Below are 23,855 nucleotides of genomic sequence, written 5' to 3' on the forward strand. Positions count from 1 at the left end.
TTGATATTTTTCTTTAATCAGCGGATGGGGAGACTGGCATGGAGGAGAGCAGATCTGTCAGTGGATTCCTGCACTTTGACACCGTCTCCAAAGGTTAGTTCTAGTTCTTCACACAAACCTATCTAACTGTGAATCATATACAATCTGTCACTAGGCCCTTTGTATTACAAGTTGCTAAAGTCAAGAGCTTGTCTTGTTTAGCTAGTTGTACCGTACCATATCATTTTATCATGTACTCATCCCCTGTCCCTGTGTGATGACGTCATCAGTGCGCAGGAAGCTCCTCAGTGTGCTGGACGCCATTGACTTCAGCCAGGACGTGCCAGAGCTGCTGCAGCTGGACTTTTTTGAGCGCACTCAGATCGAGCAGGTCATCGCCAACTGCGAGCATGTCAACGAGCATGGACACACCGTCTGCAATGTCAAGGTGTGCCTGGCTTTCAGTTTGCATTCTGTATGTAACACAACCTTGTTTTCAAGCATTTTGTTACTATATCAGTTTTATGATGATGTCGTAATCTCCACAGTTACTCCATCGAGTCCTGGTAGCAGAGGTCAACGCCCTCCAGGGAATGGCAGCCATTGGACAGAGGCCACTGTTGATGGAGGTGAGTGTTGGCAGTATGATTCAGAGCAGGGGTTTTCAAACTGGGGTCTACGGTACTGGGGATTTCTTTATGTGAAAAATTATAATTTGATAAATATTGCAAGCTGTAACAGAATACCATCATGGATACCATTTTTGTCTCTGCGTCCAGTATGAAGGAAGTTGGAGGTAGCTTCACAATCCAATGCTAACTAGTGTTAGCGCAATCAATCAAATTGATTTATAAAGCCCTTTTCACATCAGCAGATGTCACAAAGTGCTTATACAGATACCCCGCCTAAAACCCCAAAGAGCAAGCAATGCAGATGTAGAATCTGGGGCAGGGAGGGGACTAACACAGTCCATTGATTTTGTTATGTTTTAGCAGAGGAACACAGCATTAGCTATGGCAAAACGCATAGGCTTGCAGGAAATTTGCTTTACAAAATGCACTCTCGGTTCAATAGAAAAATGTATAGAATTGCAGAAAATGTGTTTTACAACTGCAACATTTTCTCTATGCTGCCAAGATACCTTTCTAGCTAATATACTGTGTTAGAGTTTACACTTCCTCTTCCAATAAACGGTGGGGAGGTCAAAATAATGAAACTCTACCAAATCTATTCATTTTAAAATGTTGACTACTTCTACTTGCTATTATCATTCACCTAATGATAAAACATGATTTATTACATTTTTGCTAACATGATGGGGGTTGCCAGTTTGCCTGGGTGGTATCCCTGGGCAAGAAAAGTTTGAAAACCCCTGATTCAGAGTATAGTAGTATGGTATTTTCCTTGCAAAATGGTGCTCAGGAGTTTGTTCAAGAGCATGAAATGTTACAGAACATTCAGAAAGAAACGTTCTGACTCTTTCACCTAACTGAATAAACCCCTGATGTGTGCATGCACTCCCCAGGAGGTGAACTCCATCCTGCAGCAGGTGGTGGAGAGGAATCGTGTGCGTCGGAGCCTGAGTGCCAAGCGCCATGCGCTGCAGTCATGGAGAGGCCTGGTGGAGACCCTGCTCACCGCCTGCCCTGCAGACCTCATTCCTGCAGACGACAGACAGCTCATAATCAGAGACCTGCTGCTGGACCTGCACGAGAAGGTGTGTGTGTGTGCACGTGTTTAACTATACTTGTGGGGGCCAGAAGTCCCCACAAGAATAGTAAACTAACAAAAAATTGACCAACTGGGGACATTTAGTTAGTTCCCACCAGTTCAAATGCTGTTTCTAGGGGGTTTAGGGTTAAGGTTAGAATTAGTGTTAGGGTTATAATTAGGTTTAGGGTTAGGAGCTAGGGTTAGAGGTTAGGATTAAAGTTAGGTCTTTGGGTTATGGTTAGGTTTAGGGTTAGGAAAAATAGGATTTTGAATTGGATTGTGTCCCCACCAGGTTAGTTATACAAGGCTGTGTGTGTGGGAGAGAGCTTGTGTGTGAGTATGGCAACTCTGTAAAATGGTCTAAGTTCTCCTGTCTCTCCCAGGTGTTGTCAGAGGATGCTGCAGGAGAGCTGATGCCCATAGTAGCCGGGGCCGTGTTCACCCTCACCGCCCACCTCAGCCAATCGGTGCTGTCGGAGCAGCAGCAGGGGGCGGGGCTGGAGGGAGGCTCGTCGTCGGGCTTCGCCTCCATCGCTAACTCTGCTCTGCACCTGATCCTGAGGAAGCTACTTGACTTCATCCTCTGTACGGGTGGTGGATTCCAGCGTCTGCGTGCACACCTGTACGGCTCTCTGCTCTACTACCTGCAGATTGCCCAGAAACCTGAGGAGCCAGATACACTGCAGCAAGGTACAGTTGAGCTACAGTATTGCTGGGCAGACACAGAAAACTTTGAGAATTATCAATTTTAGGACCCTATGTAGTGGTGTGTATTTTCTCTGGTCATTGATTGCAAACCTTCGTTTGTTTAGTTTACTAATTAGACCATTTTTAAAAACAAGTACACATAAAACTGGAAAAAGACTTGCATGTACATGAGTAAAATCATAGAGGATAACACACAGTTAAGTCTGGGAATTTACATTGTGGTCCTCTTGTGGCGGCAGGAAATCTAGTGGTTAGAGCATTGGGCCAGTTACCGAAAGGTCGCTGGTTCGAATCCCCGACCCAACAAGGTGAAAAATCTGTCGACGTGCCCTTAAGCAAGGCACTTAACCCTAATTGCTTCTGTAAGTCGCTCTTGATAAGATCATCTGCTAAATGACTAAAATGTAAAATGTGACAAGATGGCTTGGCAACACGGTTGTACACTGTATATATACACACACTAGTTTGGACACACCTACTCATTCAAGGGTCTTTCTGTATTTTTACTATTTTTTACATTGTAGAATAATAGTGAAGACATCAAAACTATGAAATAACACATGTGGAATCATGTAGTAACCAAAAAAGTGTTAAACAAATCAAAATATATTTTATATTTGAGATTCTTCAAATAGCCACCCTTTGCCTTGATGACAGCTTTGCATACTCTAATGTTATTTCATAGTTTTGATGTCTTCACTATTATTCTCCAATGTAGAAAATAGTAAAAATAAAGAAAAACCCTGGTGTGTGTGTTGAATTCTAAATAATTCACAGACAGTGTCACAAGCAAAGCACCCCCACACCATAACACCTCCTCCTCCATGCTTTACGGTGGGAAATACACATGCTGAAATCATGACATAGTGCAAGTGGGGGGGCGCTTTCCTCTTTTTTGTTCTCAATTGCTCCTCTATTGTTCCTCAAGCAAGGGGGGAGGCCGATGACATCACAACTTTTTTAAAGCTGCCCAGAGAGGACGTTGCTTTTATGGGCAGAGGCAGCTCATTCCACTCGGAGTCTCCTGTATACAAGAAAAGTGTTAACTCAAAATGACACGACGACTGTTCCAGTTGAACAACGTTTACTTCACCGTATTACCACAGTACATAGTCGCCATCACACTCAGGCCAGGTCCATCTCCAGTGAGACTACTGCACAGGAGTACTAATAACAGAGTGATAGTACCGTAATAACAGAAGTATAGGGATACTTAAAACATGAACTTAACAATCTCCCACTTTTCTTTAAAGACAAATGAAACCTCAACAAAATAATGATGTCCCAAGTATTATTTAAGTTCCCCATTTACAAAAGGGTTGTGTGACAAAGTTTTTATTTGTATTACTCAAACTGCCACTTTCCATTACTGAGTGCCTTTAGGAGCACAAGACCAGATGCTCCCTTTTTAGTCAGTCAGCAAGCTGTTCCTTTGTGGCTGACCAGGAAAACCGCATTGAGGTGTGGAACCACAGTTGGAATCACAGTTGTAGCAAAGGTCTGTGAGCCACCGCAGATGAAGTCATCAACATGACAGGAAAGTACTCCAGTCACATTTGATCAAGCCAATAGAAGCCTGCAGGATCCACTTGTGACATTTTTCCACTTGTACTCAGCATTGTTGCCTTGACTTTGTTGTACCAGTAGAGTGTTGCATCTGCCAGGCCAGACACACACTTTTTTACTTTCCACAGTGTTCCTTCGCTCTTAGCTTCAGGCGGAGGTCAGATATGAATGTCCCTTGACAGCTCTGTTCCCTGCAAAAATGCAGATTTTATGTCTATAGAATGACGTGAACATTTTTTATGGCAGATCACTGTCAGCAGCAATCTGAGTGACTGAGGCGCATGTCAGTGAGTCTTTTGGGAGTTGTTTAGCAGCCAGCTCCTCAACCTCCAGCCACTAGATGTGCTTTTGGCACTATTCCAGTTAAGGATTCTTTTAAGGGTACACACCCACCTTGTTGAGACACATTTTTGGCTGATGTCTTTGACTTCCTCACACTCAATTCTTCCTCCAATTACTGAGCTCAGCTATTTTAGCTGAGTTAAGTGACACGTCCTTTGTTTCAAGTACATTCTGTTTTTCTCAATTTTCTATTGGTTCAATTCTGAGATTATCTAGTGACCAGTCAGCTGACCCTGTTGTACCAGAAAGTGTAACTGGTTCAGAGTACTACAAGTTGTACCAGTTCTGGTGTTTTCCTTTGGCTTTTCCTGCTCGTCCAATGACTGTTGCTGTGTGTGGAATACCACTTTCTCTGTCCATGTATTTAACAGTTTGTCCAGTTTTCAGATTGGAACAACCATGTTATCTTAACACGTTGCTGTTGTTGAACATTTTCTTTATTTGAACCCTCAACAGTATTAGCTGTGTCATGGTACAAGGTCTCTGCTCCATTTCCTGTGTCAGTTTCAGTGTCCATATCATTGGATGTGACATCTGGTAGGTTTGTCTGTTAATGTGTCATTTTCAGTAGGAGGCTGATTCTCAGCAACAACCCCTCCATCTTGTTGATCATTTACTTTCTGCAATCTTGAGTAATGCACCCTCACAAATATCACCACACCATCTTGGCCAATGACTACTCCCGGTCCTTTCCACCCTTGACAGTTAACTCATTTGTAGTACACTTTGTTTCCAGTCCTGTACTTCTCATCGGTGGGTCGAATTCTTTCTGAACACTGTTTCAGTGAACGCTTTTCTCGCTGCGTGTAGTGCTGAAAGGTGCTGTCCCACCCATGCACTCACACTGGTCCCTTCTAGTGCTGGTGGCTTGTCAATCTGTACAGAGGGAAGATTAGTGTTCTGCCCGAACTCTAGTTGGTATGGGCTGTAGCCATGAACACTGGGCTGTGAGTTTTTGCCATCAAAGCCCAATCTAGGGCTGTTTTCCAGTCACATCCATTGTCTTGTTTCACTTTCAGCATGATCTCTGTGAGTGTTTGATTATGTCTCTCCAGAAGTCCATTGCTTCATAGACAGTAAGCAGCAGTTGTCTTTACTTTGATGTTGAATTTCTCAGCCATTTCTCTTATTTCATTATTATTGAATTCTCCTCCATTGTCACTGTACAATTTCTGGGGCAGGCCATGCACACTTATCCAGAAATGAATGAAGTGCTTGACAATTTCACTGGGGTTCTTTTGTATTCACAATGCTTCCAGCACAGAAGTGTGTGTGTGAAGTGGTCGATTATGTGAATGTACCACACACTTGGTCCTAGCTCATGTAGATCTAAAGCCACTGTTTTATTGTACTTGGAAGCCAGTGGCAAACCAACAGTTGGTCTGGGCTTAGGGTAGCTGTATTTCTGGCATGTCTCGCAACTGTTAACTATCTGCCGTAGAATGGAAATACTCTCATCATTATTCCCAGAACTGCTGAGTAATTTCTGAAGTCTGTCAACTGTAGCATGTCCAAACTGTTCTGAAGTTTTAACAATACTTTGTTTTTCCTCTGTGGTCATGTTCTCTCTGACTGTCAGAATCTCCATGTGCTCTGTGTCCGTCCGAATCGCATTTTTACATGGACTCTGTGATGTCTTTGTCTAAAATGTTTACACAATAGTGGCCTGAGGTAGTAAGTTCAAGGGTCACTGGTTGTTTAATCATCACTGCCTTGTCATTTTCTTATGTCTAGGACAGCCCCTGCCTTCTTGAGGGAAGCCTTGCTTAATAGTAAGGGGATATCTGCAGGGACCACCTCTGTTTTCAATGTGACACTTAGTCTGACCAATTTTTGCTGGTATCTTGACTCTCTTGGTAGAATGGACGACTCTCCCATCTCTAAATTTGAACACTCTGTTGCTTGGTGTGTCAATCATATTTTGTACTTTCATATTTAGTTCACTGACATAGCTATCAAGCCATTTTGCACCACACACTGTGTGTGTTCATGCAGTATCAATCACAGCAGATCCTAAAGATTCAACTATAAAGATCTCAGAAGCAGATTTGTTTGAAAACAGTGTAATGTTACACTGCTCCATCTCTGTGTTGACATTTTCCTCTATTCGTTTAACTTATTCATTTTTATGAGGACAGTCTTTAACCCAATGGTAAGTGCTTTGACAAATAGCACATTTTGATATCCTTCCATATCTGTCCAGTGGATTTGTGCCGGGCAATGGCGCCCTCGTCTGGTTGTCTTGAGCATGTGACTTGTTGCCGCCTTTTCTCTGCTGCTCAGTGTAATGTGCCACGTCACTCACTTGCATTCCATCTGTTATTGGCTCGACCAGTGGCGATTTTAGCATGGGGCAAAAAAAGCAAGTAGTGGAATGCATGCCAGCAAAGCCACTACACAACACTAAACAATACAGTAATTGCACTATAACGGTGACAAATGGTGCCCACAAACTGTTAGGGCCTACATAAATAAAATAAAATAACATTTTATTTGCCACATGCGCCGAATACAACAGGTGTAGACATGACCGTGAAATGCTTACTTACAGCCCTTAACCAACAATGCATTTATTTTTTAATAAAAAAGTCAAATAAAACAACAAACTGAGAGGGGGAAAAAAAGAGCAGAAGTAAAATAAAATAACATTAGGGAGGCTATATACAGGGGGGTACCGGTGTGGGGGCACCGGCTAGTTGAGGTAATATGTGGGTAGAGTTAAAGTGACTATGCATAAATAATTAACAGAGTAGCAGCAGCTTAAAAAGATTGGGTGGGGGGGCAGTGCAAATTGTCCGGGTAGCCGTGATTAGCTGTTCAGGAGTCTTAAAGCTTGGGGTTAGAAGCTGTTGAGAAGCCTTTTGGACCTAGACTTGGCGCTCCGGTACCGCTTGCCGTGCGGTAGCAGAGAGAACAGTCTGACTAGGGTGGCTGGAGTCTTTGACAATTTTGAGGGCCTTCCTCTGACACCGCCTGGTATAGAGGTCCTGGATGGCAGGAAGCTTGGCCCCAGTGATGTACTGGGCCGTACGCACTACCCTCTGTAGTGCCTTGCGGTCGGAGGCCGAGCAGTTGCCATACCGGCGGTGATGCAACCAGTCAGGATGCTCTCGATGGTGCAGCTGTAGAACTTTTTGAGGATCTGAGGACCCATGCCAAATATTTTCAGTCTCCTGAGGTGGTATAGGCTTTGTCTTGCCCTCTTCACGCCAGACCTCCATGATAGTTTGTTGGTGATGTGGACACCAAGGAACTTGAAGCTCTCAACCTGTTCCACTACAGCCCCGTCGATGAGAATGGGGGCGTGCTCAGTCCTCTTTTTTTTTTTTTTCCTGTGGTCCACAATCATCTCCTTTGTCTTGGTCACGTTGAGGGAGAGGTTGTTATCCTGGCACCACACGGCCAGGTCTCTGACCTCCTCCCTATAGGCTGTCTCATCGTTGTCGGTGATCAGGCCTACCACTGTTGTGTCGTCGGCAAACTTAATGATGGTGTTGGAGTCGTGCCTGGCCATGCAGTCATGGGTGAACAGGGAGTACAGGAGAGGACTGAGCACACCCCTGAGGGGCCCCCGTGTTGAGGATCAGCGTGGCAGATGTGTTGTTACCTACCCTTACCACCTGGGGGCGGCCCGTCAGGAAGTCCAGGATCCAGTTGCAGAGGGAGGTGTTTAGTCCCAGGATCCTTAGCTTAGTGATGAGCTTTGAGGGCACTATGGTGTTGAACGCTGAGCTGTAGTCAATGAATAGCATTCTCACGTAGGTGTTCCTCTTGTCCAGGTGGGAAAGGGTAGTGTGGAGTGCAATAGAGATTTGCATCATCTGTGGATCTGTTGGGGTGGTATGCAAATTGGAGTGGGTCTAGGGTTTCTGGGATAATGGTGTTGATGTGAGCCATGACCAGCCTTTCAAAGCACTTCATGTCTACAGACGTCAGTGCTACGGGTCGGTAGTCATTTAGGCAGGTTATCTTAGAGTCCTTGGGCACGGGGACTATGGTGGTCTGTTTGAAACAACATGTTGGTATTACAGACTCAGTCAGGGACATGTTGAAAATGTCAGTGAAGACACTTGCCAGTTGGTCAGCACATGCTCGGAGTACACGTCCTGGTAATCCGTCTGGCCCTGCGGCCTTGTCAATGTTGACCTGCTTAAAAGAGCTGTCCCAACACCTTACCACTGCTACACCTGGCTATCAGCGGAGCCTTGTCTGGCAGCTAAACAGTTCATTCAGCCTCATTTACTGCCTTTAAAAAAAACATCGCTGATATCGCTGACTTGCTTAAACAAATGTGGTTTCTACTGACAATTGAGATGTACAAACTATGGCATAAGGGGATGACAAGCGGATAAGAGGCAATCCGTAATTTCGATTAAGACAATGAGCGAGCCAGGACGGACGTAGTCAATATAACTATTTGTTCAGCACTTTTGAAATGTACAGCGACAGAATTCAGACAGTTCTCCCTGTACACCAAGTCAGAACCGTAGGATAAATAAAGGGGGCATATAAGCAGAAAATGAAAGCTCTTCAAATATTTGATGATTACATTTATCAAAAACAGGTTATAGGCTACATGTGCACCACCGAGTCAGAACAGTAGGCGAAATTAAGAGGTGAAAATATACCAAATAATTAGGGTGAGGCACATGGGCTACTAACATCTTACTACACAACATTTTACATACACTTAGTATTACTTTCTTAGCTACAGTATACATATCTCCCTGGCATATTACATCATTTATGCAGCAGCATATAAGACATTTTTGGACTCACCTTGTTTTGATGTGCTCACTTGAACAGGAAGGTGGCGCGGCGGTCCTTCGTGGCAAATTTTGTCATCAAAGAAAGGGAAAGAGGCCGGGTTTACAATTCTGAGATGGATGACCGTTCAAAACGTATTTTCCCAGTCTGAGCTCGTTTATTCCCGACTTCCCCGTTGCAATGCTTGCAGTTAGCCACTGTCACCAATTCCTTCCAAACCACTCATTGTTGAATTTGCGATTTCCAACTTGTTGTGTAATGTTTATGTCCAATGGCCGATGAGCACCTATATGTTTGATCTATCATTTCTCTTCATTATTTCTCTTCATATGACAAGGATTTAAAAAGGATTTGTTGATATGATCAGTTCAATCAAAGCTACTGTACATATAACGTGATTTTATTTACATTTAAGTCATTTAGCAGACGCTCTTATCCAGAGCGACTTACAGTTAGTGAGTGCATACATTTTTCATACTGGCCCCCCGTGGGAATCGAACCCACAACCCTGGCGTTGCAAGTGCCATGCTCTACCAACTGAGCTACAGGAGGCCTTATCTGTGGCCAATGACCTTGAGCCATCTTGGAAGGGCACTTCTAATGTAACTCTATGGCAGGACCCAAAGGGCTTGAATTTTCGATGTCTACCCTTACTAAGGACTTGGTGGTGACGTAGTGTCCCCATGAGTGACAACACTGAGCCAATCAAGGCGCAACACTCCTATTTTCTGCGTGTTTGCCCCACCACCACAGAAAGCTCTGAGCTCGGCTGAAACACCTGCGTTTTGGAGCTGCCTTACTCAAGAAAATAAAAAAGAGACCATGTTTGTATGCAGCTTTATTAACTCATTTATTTATATATATTGCATTGTTTGCAAACTGATATGTGACACGTGTTAATGCCAAAATAACATGCAAAACAGGCAAGCCCCCCCCCCCCCCCCCCCATTTGTTGCTACAAATGTGGGGCTCAAAACAGGTGGTGCTCTTGCCCTGAATGACGGGTCGCCACTGGGCGCTACAGACGTCTTTTCACCAAAAAGCAGTCAAAGCCAACCGTTTCGCCCTACCATCCGGACAGGCAGTATCTACCATGTCATACTTGCGCATCCTATTGTAACGTTACCTCTGTTCGAAATCAATTATGTAGTCCGTCATTGCAACCGAAATGTCTCTAGTAACACTGTCAAAGTTTGAATATGCCTCGTAGGCACGGTCTTTCTCTTCATTAAGATACACAGAATCCAGTGCTCTGCTCAAAGTTCTCATACCGTCATCCTTGTTCAAATCCTCCACGGATATTTCCAGTGCAGTATCTCTCGCTCTCCCCTCGAGCGACAATACCACCGCAAGTGCTTGCTTTTTCTCGTCCAGATTAGTAACCCGTGTCCAGATTCCAAGTTCATTTTCCGAACTTTCATATGACCTCTTCTCGTGGCACATTGTAGTTATTAACCATCCTCTGCTACCAATGTTAACTCAAAATGACACAATGACTGACTATGTTCCAGTCTAACAACGTTTACTTCACCGTATTACCACAGTACATAGTCGCCATCACACTCAGGCCAGGTCCGTCTCCAGTGAGACTACTGCACAGGAGTACTAATAACAGAGTGATAGTACCGTAATAACAGAAGTATAGGGATACTTAAAACATGAACTTAACAAAAAGTACCTTTCCCAGCATTACTCCTGAGCCTGTATAAGCACACATTAGCAACACCTGATCTGGTGTTGTGGTTGTGTGCATCCCTAGCATGGGGAAAGTAATCAGTCAGATATCTGGGCGCAGAACCATAAATATTCCTGTAAACCAGACCCAGTCTAATCTGGGACACCCTAGCCTCAACAGGCAGCCAGTTGAGTTCCTGAAAGCAGCTCCTTCCTATGTGATTACGTGGACTCACCTTCAATACTAACCTGATCAGGTTATTTTGGGCTCTCTGGAGCTTCCCCTTCAGAAGCTTAGATAAGCCCCCAACACATTAAGTACTAGCGTAGTCAAAATGACATTGAATGAGGGCAGTGGCTAGCACTCTCATGGAGTCCTTATCAAGCAGCTTTGACTTTCTAGCCAAAAACTTGGTGCGAGCATTAACGTACCTTAGCACTTTAGTGGCCATGTTCACACCCCCCCAAGCTTCCATCAAGGATGCATCCCAGGTAGCAAACAGAGCTTTTTGGCAGTCAGCACCTCTCCCCTAACTCCTCTGATTTCAGAGGACCTACACAATTTAGGTCTGGACCCAAAAATAATTGCCTCACTTTTACCTAAGTGCAGAGAAAGCTTATAATCTGCAAGCCATGTGCTACTGTTAGTAAGCTCCAAAAGTGTAGCATCATCCGCGTAAAGGAAAAGACGTCACGAACAAGCATCTTTCATGTAGTTTATGTACAGTAAAAACAGTGGCCCCAGCACGTTCCCCTGTGGAACGCCACAGCTTATTGGTTTTCCTGACACAGTGAACCATTTACCTGAGCCACTTACAAAAGAAAGAAGATATACCCGTGTGGTCAATGCGGGAAGAGATTTCAGACCCCAAGCAAACTAAAGACGCTTACCTTTTTCGTCTGTCTTTCTCTCTGTCCAGCAGGGAAGTCTATGTGGGAGCGTCTCACTGCTCCTGAGGATGGTTTCTCCAAGTTGCAGAGGGAGAACCTGGCCATCATCGAGAGCTACGGCACAGCCCTCATGGAGGTGGTGTGCAGGGACGCCTGCGACGGCCATGAGATCGGCAGGGTATGAAATCACACTCGCTCGCACGCACTCACTCACAATCAATCCGATATACAATACTGTATCTTGAACTCCAGCCTGCCTGTCTGACTTCCCCTCCTTCTGTTTCTCTCTTTGTCAGATGCTAGCCTTGGCTGTGCTGGACCGGATCCTGTCCATAGACCGCCAGAGCCAGTGGCTGCTGTACGTGTGTAACAGTGGTTACCTGCGTGTGCTGGTGGAGAGCTTGAGACAGGACGATGCAGCCCTGCAGACCCTGCTCAGCCCCCAGCCCCCGCTGCTCAAACCTCTCTACATCTACGAGAGCAAGATGGTGAGAAAAGGAGGGAACACAAACACCAACCTTAAAGGTTACAGCGCTCACTGCTCAAACACTTTTACATCTACGTGTGAGATGGCCAGGGTTTATATTCATACACTCCCCCACCCTCAAAAGGGAGTGCGCGCACACACACACACACACACACACACACACACACACACACACACTAAATATAACCCACTGTTTGTTTGTCTGCTAGGCCCTGTTGACGCGGGTAGCGAAGACAGGCCAGGGGGCTGTGGAGCTGCTGCGCTGTGGTCTGGTAGCTCAGCTGGTGGAGTGTCAGGTGTTTGACATGGTGCCCGACAGCGACTCACACAGGTAAGGAGGAGATGAAAAGAGGTAGAGAGAGAGTGATGGCTGGAAAGTGTGATGGAGCGAGTGAGTTACAGATTGGGAATGACCACAAAGAACAAAAAGGACGTTTATTTTCGTAGCCATCACATATGTATCCTTATTGATTAACTGAATCATGTAGTAGATGTAGAGAGGTTTTGAGGTTATATTTTACCCTTTCCCTGTCTGTCTCTAGGGTGTTTGGTCAGAGGGACCCTTCAGGGTTCATCCCCAGCCCTCTCGACCGCTACAGACAGATCCTGCTGCCTGCTCTCAGGCTGTTCCAGGTCATCCTCACCTCCACCACCACACACCACCAGCAGGGGGCAGCACAGGTCCTCCAGTGGCTGATCGTCCATGCCGACACTATCCAAGGTCTGCTGCGCTGTCAGGAGCTCAGTATGGGAGCGCTGCAGGAACTCTCCCTGCTCACAGGCATCATCAGCAAGACCGCCCTGCCAGGTACACATACAGCCACACCAGGGACAGTCACAACACCTAGCTGGGGCACACCTCGCTTCTGGGTTCGGGACTACTGTGATATTTTGGTGCTGGTTTTGCCAATGTCAGTTTTGTGATTGGCTGTGTGTGTGTGTTTGTGTTGTAGGAGCTCTTGAGGGACAGGATGTGAACAGTGCAGCTCTGCTGGAGTTCCAGGGTCACATTAGCAGATTTCAGGTAGATACTGGCACAATACTAACACCCTCCCTCACTCTCCTCTGTCTCATTTCAGGATCTTCACAATCACAGCATCAGTAGCTGGACAGTTAGTCCTGATAGGATTGAGTAACTTATCATGTATTTTGTGATGTGTAACAACATGCCTCTCCCCTAGCGTCAGTGTCTGTCTCTGCTGGGGCGTCTGGCGGGGAGTGAGAGGGAGCGGCTGCTGAAGCAGGCAGAGATTGCAGCCCCCGGGGACCCTGCCGAGCGACGGGAGGAGATGGAGGTGGCCATGCAACAGGTACGATAGAGGAATGGTGAAAAGAAAAGCAATGTAGCCTGTTTCCGGATCTGTTTGGGCTGTCTTTCCATCTCCTATTGTAACAATGACCATGACGAGTTGGCAAGATGCCAAAAACATATCTGAAATGCCTCCTGAGTGGCGCGCCGGTCTAAGGCACTGCATCGCAGTGCTTGAGGTGTCACTACAGACCCGGGTTCGATCCCAAGCTGTGTCACAACCGGCCGTGACCGGGAGTCCCATAGGGCGGCGCACAATTGGCCCAGCGTCGTCCGGGTTAGGGGAGGGTTTGGCCGGGGGGCTTTACTTGGCTCATCGCGCTCTAGCGACTCCTTGTGGCGGGCCGGGCGCGTGCAGGCTGACTTCGGTCATCAGTTGAACAGTGTTTCCTCCGACACATTGGTGCGGCTGGCTTCCAGGTTAAGCGGGCGGGTGTTAAGAAGCGCGGTTTGGCGGGTCATGTTTTGGAGGACGCACGACTCGACCTTCGCCTCTCCCGAGCCCGTTGGGGAGTTGCATCGATGAGACTAGATCGCAATTATATATCACACAATTGGGAAGAAAAAGGGGTTTAAAAAAAGAAACCGATCTGAAACCAGGCTAGAAAGATGCAGTTAGTCAAAGAACACCTGTTTGCTGTGTTGTCCCCAGGTGTGTGCTAACATCATGGAGTACTGCCAGACCCTGCTGCTGCAGAGCTCAGCACAGGCCCAGTTCAGCATCTGTCTCTTCAGCCCCTCAGTCAACGAACCAGCCAGCCGAGACGGCCGCACAGGTTAGACACTCTTCCGCTACGCCGTGTGTAATAATAATTCGCTGGGTAGTTCTATTATTGGAAATGCTTATCCCAACTCCCACTGAGACACCAACAGCCAGCCCTAACCTGCCTCACACCTATCTGTTCCTGGAGCGCTACCCTCTTGTAGGTTTTCGTTCCAACCCCAGTTGTAACTAACCTGATTCAGTTTATTAACCAGACAATTATTTGAATCAGGCGCACTAGATTAGGGTTGGAGTGAAAACCTACAGGATGGTAGCTCTCCAGGAACAGGGTTGGAGAGGCTTGACTTACACATTGCACACACCCATCAGGGTTAATTCACGTTCCTCTCCATCTCCACTGTCTGTGTATGACAAAAATCCTCTCCTGCCCCGCCTCAGACCTGGCCCTGCCATCAGCCCCGTACTCTCGTGTGCCCAGCCTGGGCCTGGTTCTATTCCTGCTGAAGAACAGCGCTGCAGACTTCTTCCGCTTCCACCAGAGCCATAGACAAGCTCTGGGCAAGCTGCAGAGCCTGGAGCAGCTGCCCCCTGAGGAGCTCAAGGAGGTAACACACACATTCACTCAACCTATTGACAAGGGGATTGACAAGTGCCGCAGCCTTAACCCTCTTCTCTATCACCGTCTCTCTGTCCTGTGTGTAGCTGTGCGCGGCCCTGGTGTCTGGGACTGGAGTAGAGAAGATCTCCTCGGTCCAGAGGAGCCTCTTGGCCAAGAGACGACTGGTTCAGCTCATCAACAACAGAGCAAAGCTGCTGGCCCTCTGCTCCTGTATCCTACCATATTAAATTGAAACAGACCAGACTAAACCAGATTTAGCCAGATTAAATTACATTTAGCCACCCCACTGCAGATGGGGTGGTTTTGGGGTAGTTTTGATTTAGGGACAGGGGTGTCGAACATACAGGCCGTGGGCCGAATCCGCCCTGCAAGCCCATTCAATCCGGCCCACAGGTGGTTTGAGTAAATCAAAAAAATATATGCATGTATTTTTTTGGGGGGTGGGAAAATAATCAACTGTGTAGAAATGATAATGGACCTACATTTTATAGTCTCTTCACTCTGTCCAGCTTGCTAACAGTCATTGAAACGAAAGCTAGACAGTCAGAGAGCATCGGAAATTCAAAAAGCAATGGATAGAGGACTCTTTTTTTTTTTTGTATATTTTGACGGCAAAGAAATATGATACATTTTAGGTGTGGCCCATGGGAAAATATTTGTTTGACACCCCTGTTATAGGATGATGTTGTGTTGTTGGGTATGATTGATGGAATTCCCTGAGCTGTAGCTACTTCATGTAAATGTAAAGTAAATGGAACATTTCTTTGAAAATGCTGTCATAATAAGTGGTGAGCATGAGAAATGCCTTGACCTAACCACACCTCAGATGTGATTGAAACCTGCCTGTTTGTGATGTGGCGCCACCTGGAGTACTACCTGTTGTACTGCACCCCCACAGACCCCAAAGACTCCCTAATGCCTGGAGCCAGCGCCTACAGATCACGCCTGACAGACGGTGAAGCTCTACCCAGGCTCAGTTAACCCCCTGGGATGGATTGAGATCGGTCCCCTAGGGATAGCAGACCTTTTTAGAATGTTTTAGTTTTTTGACCTCCCAAAATCAGGAACATGACAAATGCTGGATAGACTTTTTCCTGGTTGTGTTGATCACATCCCTTCTTACTGGTGTGCTTCTCTTGTGTTCCCCAGACTCGTTTGGACGTGCCCTGGGCCTATCCCGAGTCAGCCAGCAAGACCTGGAACAGGTGAGTTACTTCATCAGGGGCTGACTGGACTATACTAACTTGAGACGTTGCAGTCCAACTGTAAGTGTCATAAGGGGAGGAGAGTGACAGGGCCTATGTCTACACCGAGGACCTAGAACAGTGGGTGATTGATAGCACCGACAGATGGCAATCTAGAAAAGATATGTACAGGTGATGATGCATGTATAGGAATTAGTGGGAGTGTTTTCAGCTTCAGTGGCAGACACTTTAAGTCTTGTGAGTTAGTTCCTAGTAAGACTGACTCCTCTCTCCTCTGTCGGTGTGTCTCCAGCTTCAGAGTGACATGGGGGCAGGCTTCGGAGAGGCTCTACAGAGGAAGCTGCTGGAGGTGGAGGGGCTGTACAGCCAGGTCCGCTCCCGATACACCTTCATCCAGGCCCTGGTACGCAGGATCCGTGGCCTGCTCCGCCAGCCAAAGAGCTGAAACATTCAACGGCCCATACATACAACAGACCTTTACAGAAACACACTCATGAAATGTTACTTGTTTAAAAAATGAAAGTTTTTGGCTTGATCTTCGCTTTTGGTGTTATGGATTTTTGTTTTTTTCTATTGCGAAATAAAAAATAATTTTCTAAAATGTAATAATTTACCAATGATTTGTTTCCTCTTTTGTAACGGGACTCATTTGAGTGACTTATGATCCGAGAAAGTAGGAAAGGGAACCAAAACTGCAAAGGTCAACAAGTCATAATGAAGGTAGGATCATCTTCACAAAGCAACCAGTGACACACTTCCATAATATTTAATCTTGCTTTATTTCTTACAAGCTACACTTTATATAAGATGGTAAAGTGCGTAGATTCTCAAACCTTGGGAAGGGAGGAGTGGGATTGGGAGAGTGAACATACGTACAAAATCAGATTTTACATTCAGATCTTAAGACAGGATTGTTGTGCTCTTCTGCATTGTATGTATGAGTACTGAGAGAATGTATATTGGAGAGGTGCATTGAATAGGGGAGAGGAACAGTAGAACATGTATGAACACAGGTTATAGGCACATTACCCTATTCAATTCAACACAATGAATTCTGCAGTCATAGGATAGATTAGTCACTCATCTTGAGAATGAGGGACAACTACGGTATTCATTGAGGGACAATACCTTAGTGAATCTGTTAGTTGACATAGCTCGGCTGAATGAGACAGAACACATGGCAATTTGAGGGATAACTTTTTTTGTGCTACTTTTCTTAAATCATGCGCATATTCTATGAATTACTTTTTAAATAATACAATTAATTACAGTATTAAAAAAATAACCATTTACATTTCTTTCCCCAACTGGTCATCGTGTTTACCTCTGATTGTGCCGCTTTGTGGGATGATGTCCCCATGTAAGACACAGGATCTGGGTCCTTAGTAGTCTACATCATCCCTATTGGTCAGCTACAAAGAAAACCCCACTGTATATAAATGCACTGTATGTATATCATATATTCAGATAAGATCAATCTATACATGTCTACAACGGGGCTGTGGGGCTAGGTAATTAAAGCTGTACAACCATTCATTCTCATCATCCTCAATGCTGCCCTATGGCAGTGTGTGTGTGTCTTCATTCATACTATAGGCCTACAGGATTAGAGTAGAACGGCTCTAGTCACAGACATACATTGTCAATCACAGCAGTAGTAAAGTTTGACACTTTTCTACACATTACTCTGATCAGGATGTGGTTGCTTTAGAGGTCACTGACTTGGAGGAGGTTGTGGATTCTCCTAGATTCCAAGGTGACGAAGGTTGATCCAGCTTGGGACAAGTGCAGCAGAGTATCCATAATGCATTGCCTGGCTGGAAAGGCTATCCCTCAGCATGTTTGGATTGAAGCCTGTTCTTTCTGGATGTGTGAGTACTTCTGCATAATTTCCGTTAGTTTATGGGGTTACGACAATTGAAAAGTATAGAGTGATCCTCTCGATTGCTATTCTGACTAATAGCTTAAGTCTTTCTGGGACTTTGATCCAGGTACTAGAGGAACTCTGTTAGATGGATTATATTATTGCCAGTAGAACATGGCTCTTGGCTACTGTGATGTGAAACTACATCATTGGAAAAGTGAGGACTGATAACTTTCCCAATGATACTATCCTAGGAAAGGACCCTGTATGTTAGGTTTTTCAATCATAAACACTGCTCAAACTTTGAAGTACCCATTTTACAGGGTCAACATCTCTGATATCAAAACATATGGAGAGCATTGGTTCTCTGTACATAAAAATGACATTTTTCCTGTCATGGAAAATGGAGTAACACTATATACAGGTGCACAGGGCTAATTCATAGTAGACAGTGTAGTTCTAATCAGTCCCTCTTGATTCACATCAGCAGACCCACGTCTATGAATCTGGAGGAGGTCTGTTGGGCCTGCAGGCATCCCCAGTGAGGGCTGAGCAGAGACAGTAGCGAAAGCAAGACACCACTCCCTCATTTTTTTGTGATCGGGGTGGGGCCACTCTGGTCTACTTATTGTCCCTGCTTCGTGGAGGGGGTGCCCCAGGGCGAGACATCTCACTGGCTCATTTATTCTGGTCGGGATGGGGCGAGCGGGAGGGGACAATAAGTAGACCAGAGCCAGCTGTTCCATCTCTCGCGTGAGCATGCCAGATATTATGGAGGAACCGTGAGCTCACGCAGGGAAAAGCATGCTCATGCGAGAGAGGAAATGCCCACTTACACAGACAGAAAACTTTAAACGGCCTGAGTAAACTATCTTTGGGCTAAGGACCTTGGGGTCCTCAGGGTGCAAGATACCCCAGGCAGGTTGCCCTGAACAGTGCCTGTCTTTCTGGGGGAGGTAGAGACCGTCCTGAGGTCTTCTCCCTCCTGCTCCGCTCTAGTGATGATTGGACTGGATTGTGTTCTTCCCATTCCAGCACAGCTCTGGTGGTAGAGCCAAGCCAAACCCTTGCTTAAGATTGGTAGAATCCACTCTTGGGAGGAGAGGTGGGGATTGGCAAGGAAAGGCAGCTTATCCAGCACTGAGTTTGCACATTGTTCTTGTGTGTGTCCATGAAGGTAGCATTGGAGTGTGTGTGTGTGCATAAATGCACATACGTCTCTGGCGGCCCTCAGCTGTTAAATGCCACACCACACAATTAGGTACTGTCTGAGCTTGTCTCTTGGGCGTCCGTGGCGTTGGCATCGTTGGGCGTCTGGGACTCGGGCACCTCCCCAGTCACAGCCACCCGGATCACCTTGAGCCAGCGCTGTTTCAGCTCTTCGCTCTCGGCCACGAAGCTGTGGACAGACTTTGACTGGGACAGACGGAAGCTGGCTGGAGGGTCGGCAGGCCGGGGGCTGTCCTCCACAGAGTAGCCCAGCAGAGGGATAGTAGACTGGGCCTTCACATCCTGAGAGAGGGGAGGAGATGGAACGGTAGGCCATGAGAGATAATTTATATCATAACTAGGGCCAGGAGTTTTCCCTAGACAGATCAAAGAGTGAGGGAAAAACTCCTGGAACCATTCATAACACCATGTGTTTCACAGTGGTAGAGCATGTTGTTGTGATTGACAGTATCCAGATGACGTGGCTGACCTGTGGAGCTCCATAGAGGTAGAGCACCAATGCCTCCTTCTCTGGGATGACACACCACACCTTCCCCCAGGGCTTGTTCTTCTCACAGTGCTGCAGGAAACCACACATGATGCTGCTGCCGGAGAACTGGGCCGCCTCAATCTGTTGACAGAGGAGTGCTGTTTAGACACAGAAGATATGCAGACGCAGGTGTGCGTGTGTGTCTGTGTTCCCCTTACCTCCAGAATGCCCTTCTTCTTGCCCTCTGCCTTCTCCTCTCCAGTCAGGATGGAGTAGCAGTCCTTACACACCTTGTTAATCTTGTTGCTGTCGTACTCCAGGGCCACTTTATTGTCTGAGCACTTCCAACACACAACCTGATACAGGGACAGAAGAAACATCAGTCTAATCCTGAATGACATACAGGGTAAATTAGCCAAACCGCCAGCCGTCAAATGGGTTGAGTATAGCATATAGTATAGACATGTTATAATGGGTGCTGAGAGAGAGAATGGTGTCGAACGGACGCTTCTCACTCACATATCCGCAGGCTCGACAGTGGTGTCTCCGTCGTGTCAACGCATTGAAGGGCTCTTTACACTTCATACACATTGTCACCTCGTTGTCCCGAATCCAGCGAGGGGCACGTTTCCCCAGCTCTGCCGTCTAGATTACAATACATACAAACACATGTAGCTCAGACACGAGAAGGTCATTGGCACAGAGACAGGACCTAGTGATAGAGGAGTCAGAGGTCATGTTCATTGTGGTGACACTCACTGACACTTCCTCCACGTCTTTGGAGGCTGACTTGAACGTCTCGTTCTTCTGATGGAAGATCTCAATGGTTTCCTGGAAAGCCTGCAGGCCACACATACACAGACAGAGACATTGTCAGTAATACACACCCAAATCTACTGAGCACACAGGAAATATAACTATAAGATAGTGTAAACCAAAAAGAATGTCATTATGTACCTTTATCCAATTGTCCTTGTCTTGTTCAGAGCTGAAAAAGAAAAACAACAACCGTAGTGAGTTATTTTGTCAATTGTGGGATTGTGGTGTAACTGCTATGTAGTGAGCTGAGCTGTGGGTTGGGGTAACCACAATGACTCTGATCTATAGAATGTTATGTTACGCTACTGTTTATGTGGTCCTCTGTAGCTCAATTGGTAGAGCATGGCGCTTGTAACGCCAGGGTAGTGGGTTCGATCCCCGGGACCACCCATACGTAAAAATGTATGCACACATGACTGTAAGTCGCTTTGGATAAAAGCGTCTGCTAAATGGCATATTATATTATCATGAGCTGTAGTAGTGCACTTATCATACACTAAGCCCCCATAGGGTTTGCAGAGAATTTGGGTGGTAAAGTTATCCATATTGTTAGCAATAGGCCATGGGATTGTAGAATACAGTTAACAGCTATTTTGAAAATCATGGCTGTAAATAGTTTTTATACATATGGCCATAGGGTGGAGTAGAACACTTATCTTGAGAACTATGGCAGATATCTATGTATGGCTCTATAGGGTGTATTAAGGGTGTAGTATGGGGTGGATTGAGATCTTGCCTGGCTTGCAGCTCCAGAGTCCTCTCCTTGCCAGACACCTGGAAGGTGTGAGGGTAGTCCTCGTTGATGGTCTCCAGCACCTTCATGCCCTCGATGCCGATGCGGGTGCGCACTGTGTACTTGGGCCCTCCCAGGCTGAATTTGGGCACGCAGTACAACAGCATGTTGTTGAACTGAGGGGGAAACAAAGAAACACCTGTGATTAATGCTTGTTTTGCTATATATTGCTCCAGACTCCACTTAGTTGAGTATACTGATAAAGTGAAATGTGTGTGTGTATGCATGTATATGTATGTTTGCGTGCTCGCATGCATGTGTGTGTCTGTGTGAGTTTCTCACCAGGAAGAGGTATCTCTCCATAGCTGAGGTGTTCCTGGCAGCCAGCTTCAGGATGTGTCCCTCCTTGATGAACTCATTGGCGGCGTTGACGATGTCCTCCTCCTCCCCCAGCATCTCATAGATCTCCAGCAGCTTCTTCAGATTCTCCTGAGAAGGGAAGGGGTTCAAAAAGTTTGGTTGGGTTCTTGCACTAGCCAAAAAAGCTTCTCAGAGTAGGAGTGCTGATCTAAAATCAGGTCCCCCCTGTCCATGTAGTCTTATTCATTAAAATCTTAAAGACAAAACTTATCCTAGATCAGCACTCCTACTCTGACAAGCTTTTTGAATACGGGCCCCAATTTGATTTCAGATTATAAGAGTGGTGTCCGATCAGTGGGACTGTACTCACAGATTTTCGAATGGCACTGTTGGAGTGTGTGGCTGCCATGGCAATGATGTCCAATGACTCTGAGAAACACAGAATGAAGGGATGATTAACTTTGACCGTTGTAATAAAAAATTTCTACAATTGTGAACAACAGTTTATTTTATTTTCAACGTAAGGCAAATGTTTTTACTGGGCACTGGAGGATTCGAATGTCTTACATTTTTTATGTGAAGTAAATTATACATGATTATAATGTCAAGAAAGTCTGTCGAAATGAGTTACATGGACTCCTGCTCTACTGTGTTCGACTATGAATAGTAAAAAGCACTCCTGTGGATTTCCAGTGTTGTACTCACTCTCTGCATCTCGGCGGTCGGGGTCGTCCTGAGGCAGTTTCTTCAGGTAGTCTTTGAGCAGCATCTCGTAGCGGGGAACTCTCTGTACCGGCTCCAACATGTGGTGTTGGAGCGTCAGACTGCCACATGCCTCCTGACTCTGACAAACACACGGCAAAATAGTCCACTGTCACTTAAAGGTTGAAGACTTAAAAGTAAAGCCACACAAATTGTTTGAGGCATATCCATTCAACAGGATCAGTGGACACAACCGTACATTCATTGATTGTTCCATGACTATTTATAGTACAAATCAATATTCAGATAGATAGATTTTGAGGCTTTCTCCTAGTAAACCAAATGAGAGTCCTCGGCTCGCAGCAAATATATGTATATCCACAGGTAAATGATTGCGGTGCTATAGTTCAAAACTCAGATCATGTAATTCCTAGAATTTATATGGAATTATATAATTCCTATACAACTAATTTGTTAATTCACAACTGCAGACCTGTGCACTTCTGAATCAGACCAATGTTTAGAATCTACACTAGTACCTGTATGTCCTGGATGATGGCTTTGAACTGTGGCGAGCGGTCTGTCCACTGTTTCAGCAGCTCCATGGCCTTGTCAAAGTTCTTCACATACTCAGCATACATCTTCAGGAAGGGCGTGAGATTCTGCAGGATGTCCCCCAAGCGAGGGGTAGACTCCCTGTAGAGAGGGAGGGGGGGGGGTGCCAGTTAGATAGGGACCATAAGGTAACCATCCCTCAACCCTGGAACTCCACCAAGTAGAGACCCACTGGGCACAAACTGGTTGAATCAACATTGTTTTAACATAATTTGTCAACGTATTGTGACGTGGAATCTACGTGGAAAATACATTGGATTTGAAAAAAGTCATCAATGTAAACTGTTGTTTAGAGAGTGAACCAAATTTTAACATAGACAAACCTTGTATAAAATATATTGAATTTGTACCTTCAAAACAATGTCAGATCTTCAACATTATATCCACTATCAGAAAAAATAACAAAAGGCTGGATCTATCTACAGCTATCCCGTTGCTCTCCCATCCAGGGTTTTAACCAAGTCCAGCCCTGTTTAGCTATGATATTTGTCACTGACTATTACCAATGTGCTATCTTGAGAATTGATTGTTGAGAGATCTCCACTTAAAAATGAAATACTGGTTACTCTGCCATTTCCTGGATGCTAAAATTTTAATAGTTTGCTTAATTTCAGTTTAAGTGACAAAATAAGCAAGTATAGTGTAGAGAATCATTGTACCATCTAAAACTCTGTGAAATATATTTTCCATAACCAAAGAATATTGTATTTTCAGCTGTTTGAAGCTGGTGAACAAACCCGAAAGCAAAAGACGTAAAAATGTAACTTAAGAACGGGAAGCATAGAAATAGTGCACATAACAGATCTACCGCTTCTTAGACTTGCGTTCAATGAGAACGACAGATCTATAATACACATTTCTATGTGAATTTGGGCGGGTCGCCCAAAAAGTTACATATTGCAGCTTTAACTGTTGGTATCAAAGCCATTCCAAAGGGTAGGTTTAACAGAGCAAATTAAATGTGACCATACTTTATCAATCATTATAGCATTTGCACAGCTATTGTTTCAATTCAACCCAGAATTAAACTAAAAACAGACAATACAATAGGCCTAGGGTTTCAAGCTTTGGTTGATTTC

The 23,855-nt window shown here is 45.4% G+C and overlaps 2 protein-coding genes across 3 annotated transcripts in view; one reads left to right on the top strand and one right to left on the bottom strand.

Moving 5' to 3' along the window:
* Window positions 1-16,597, top strand: part of nup205 (nucleoporin 205) — a 28,513-nt gene extending 11,916 nt beyond the window's left edge. The window contains exons 21-37 of one of the 2 annotated variants that reach the window (XM_084171240.1): window positions 22-93; window positions 270-427; window positions 528-608; window positions 1,505-1,696; window positions 2,076-2,382; window positions 11,670-11,818; window positions 11,937-12,128; window positions 12,337-12,458; window positions 12,670-12,935; window positions 13,081-13,151; window positions 13,309-13,437; window positions 14,089-14,212; window positions 14,599-14,765; window positions 14,863-14,989; window positions 15,606-15,734; window positions 15,929-15,984; window positions 16,277-16,597. In XM_084171240.1, the coding sequence (XP_084027366.1) occupies window positions 22-93; window positions 270-427; window positions 528-608; window positions 1,505-1,696; window positions 2,076-2,382; window positions 11,670-11,818; window positions 11,937-12,128; window positions 12,337-12,458; window positions 12,670-12,935; window positions 13,081-13,151; window positions 13,309-13,437; window positions 14,089-14,212; window positions 14,599-14,765; window positions 14,863-14,989; window positions 15,606-15,734; window positions 15,929-15,984; window positions 16,277-16,429 (2,495 nt within the window). In that variant the 3' untranslated portion in view covers window positions 16,430-16,597. The remainder of the gene's footprint in view (window positions 1-21; window positions 94-269; window positions 428-527; window positions 609-1,504; window positions 1,697-2,075; window positions 2,383-11,669; window positions 11,819-11,936; window positions 12,129-12,336; window positions 12,459-12,669; window positions 12,936-13,080; window positions 13,152-13,308; window positions 13,438-14,088; window positions 14,213-14,598; window positions 14,766-14,862; window positions 14,990-15,605; window positions 15,735-15,928; window positions 15,985-16,276) is intronic. The other variant, XM_084171241.1, reaches the window with a different exon arrangement.
* Window positions 16,598-16,744: 147 nt separating this feature from the next.
* LOC311136925 (FYVE, RhoGEF and PH domain-containing protein 4-like) overlaps window positions 16,745-23,855 on the bottom strand; it is a 49,018-nt gene continuing 41,907 nt past the window's right edge. The window contains 11 exon segments of the mRNA XM_084171242.1: window positions 16,745-19,360; window positions 19,548-19,688; window positions 19,766-19,903; window positions 20,067-20,192; window positions 20,307-20,387; window positions 20,505-20,535; window positions 21,103-21,275; window positions 21,442-21,588; window positions 21,830-21,888; window positions 22,165-22,303; window positions 22,701-22,857. Of these exon segments, the coding sequence (XP_084027368.1) occupies window positions 19,106-19,360; window positions 19,548-19,688; window positions 19,766-19,903; window positions 20,067-20,192; window positions 20,307-20,387; window positions 20,505-20,535; window positions 21,103-21,275; window positions 21,442-21,588; window positions 21,830-21,888; window positions 22,165-22,303; window positions 22,701-22,857 (1,447 nt within the window). The 3' untranslated portion in view covers window positions 16,745-19,105.

Source organism: Coregonus lavaretus (genome assembly GCF_964263955.1).
Source record: "Coregonus lavaretus genome assembly, chromosome: 11".
NCBI classification, from domain to species: Eukaryota; Metazoa; Chordata; class Actinopteri; order Salmoniformes; family Salmonidae; genus Coregonus; species Coregonus lavaretus.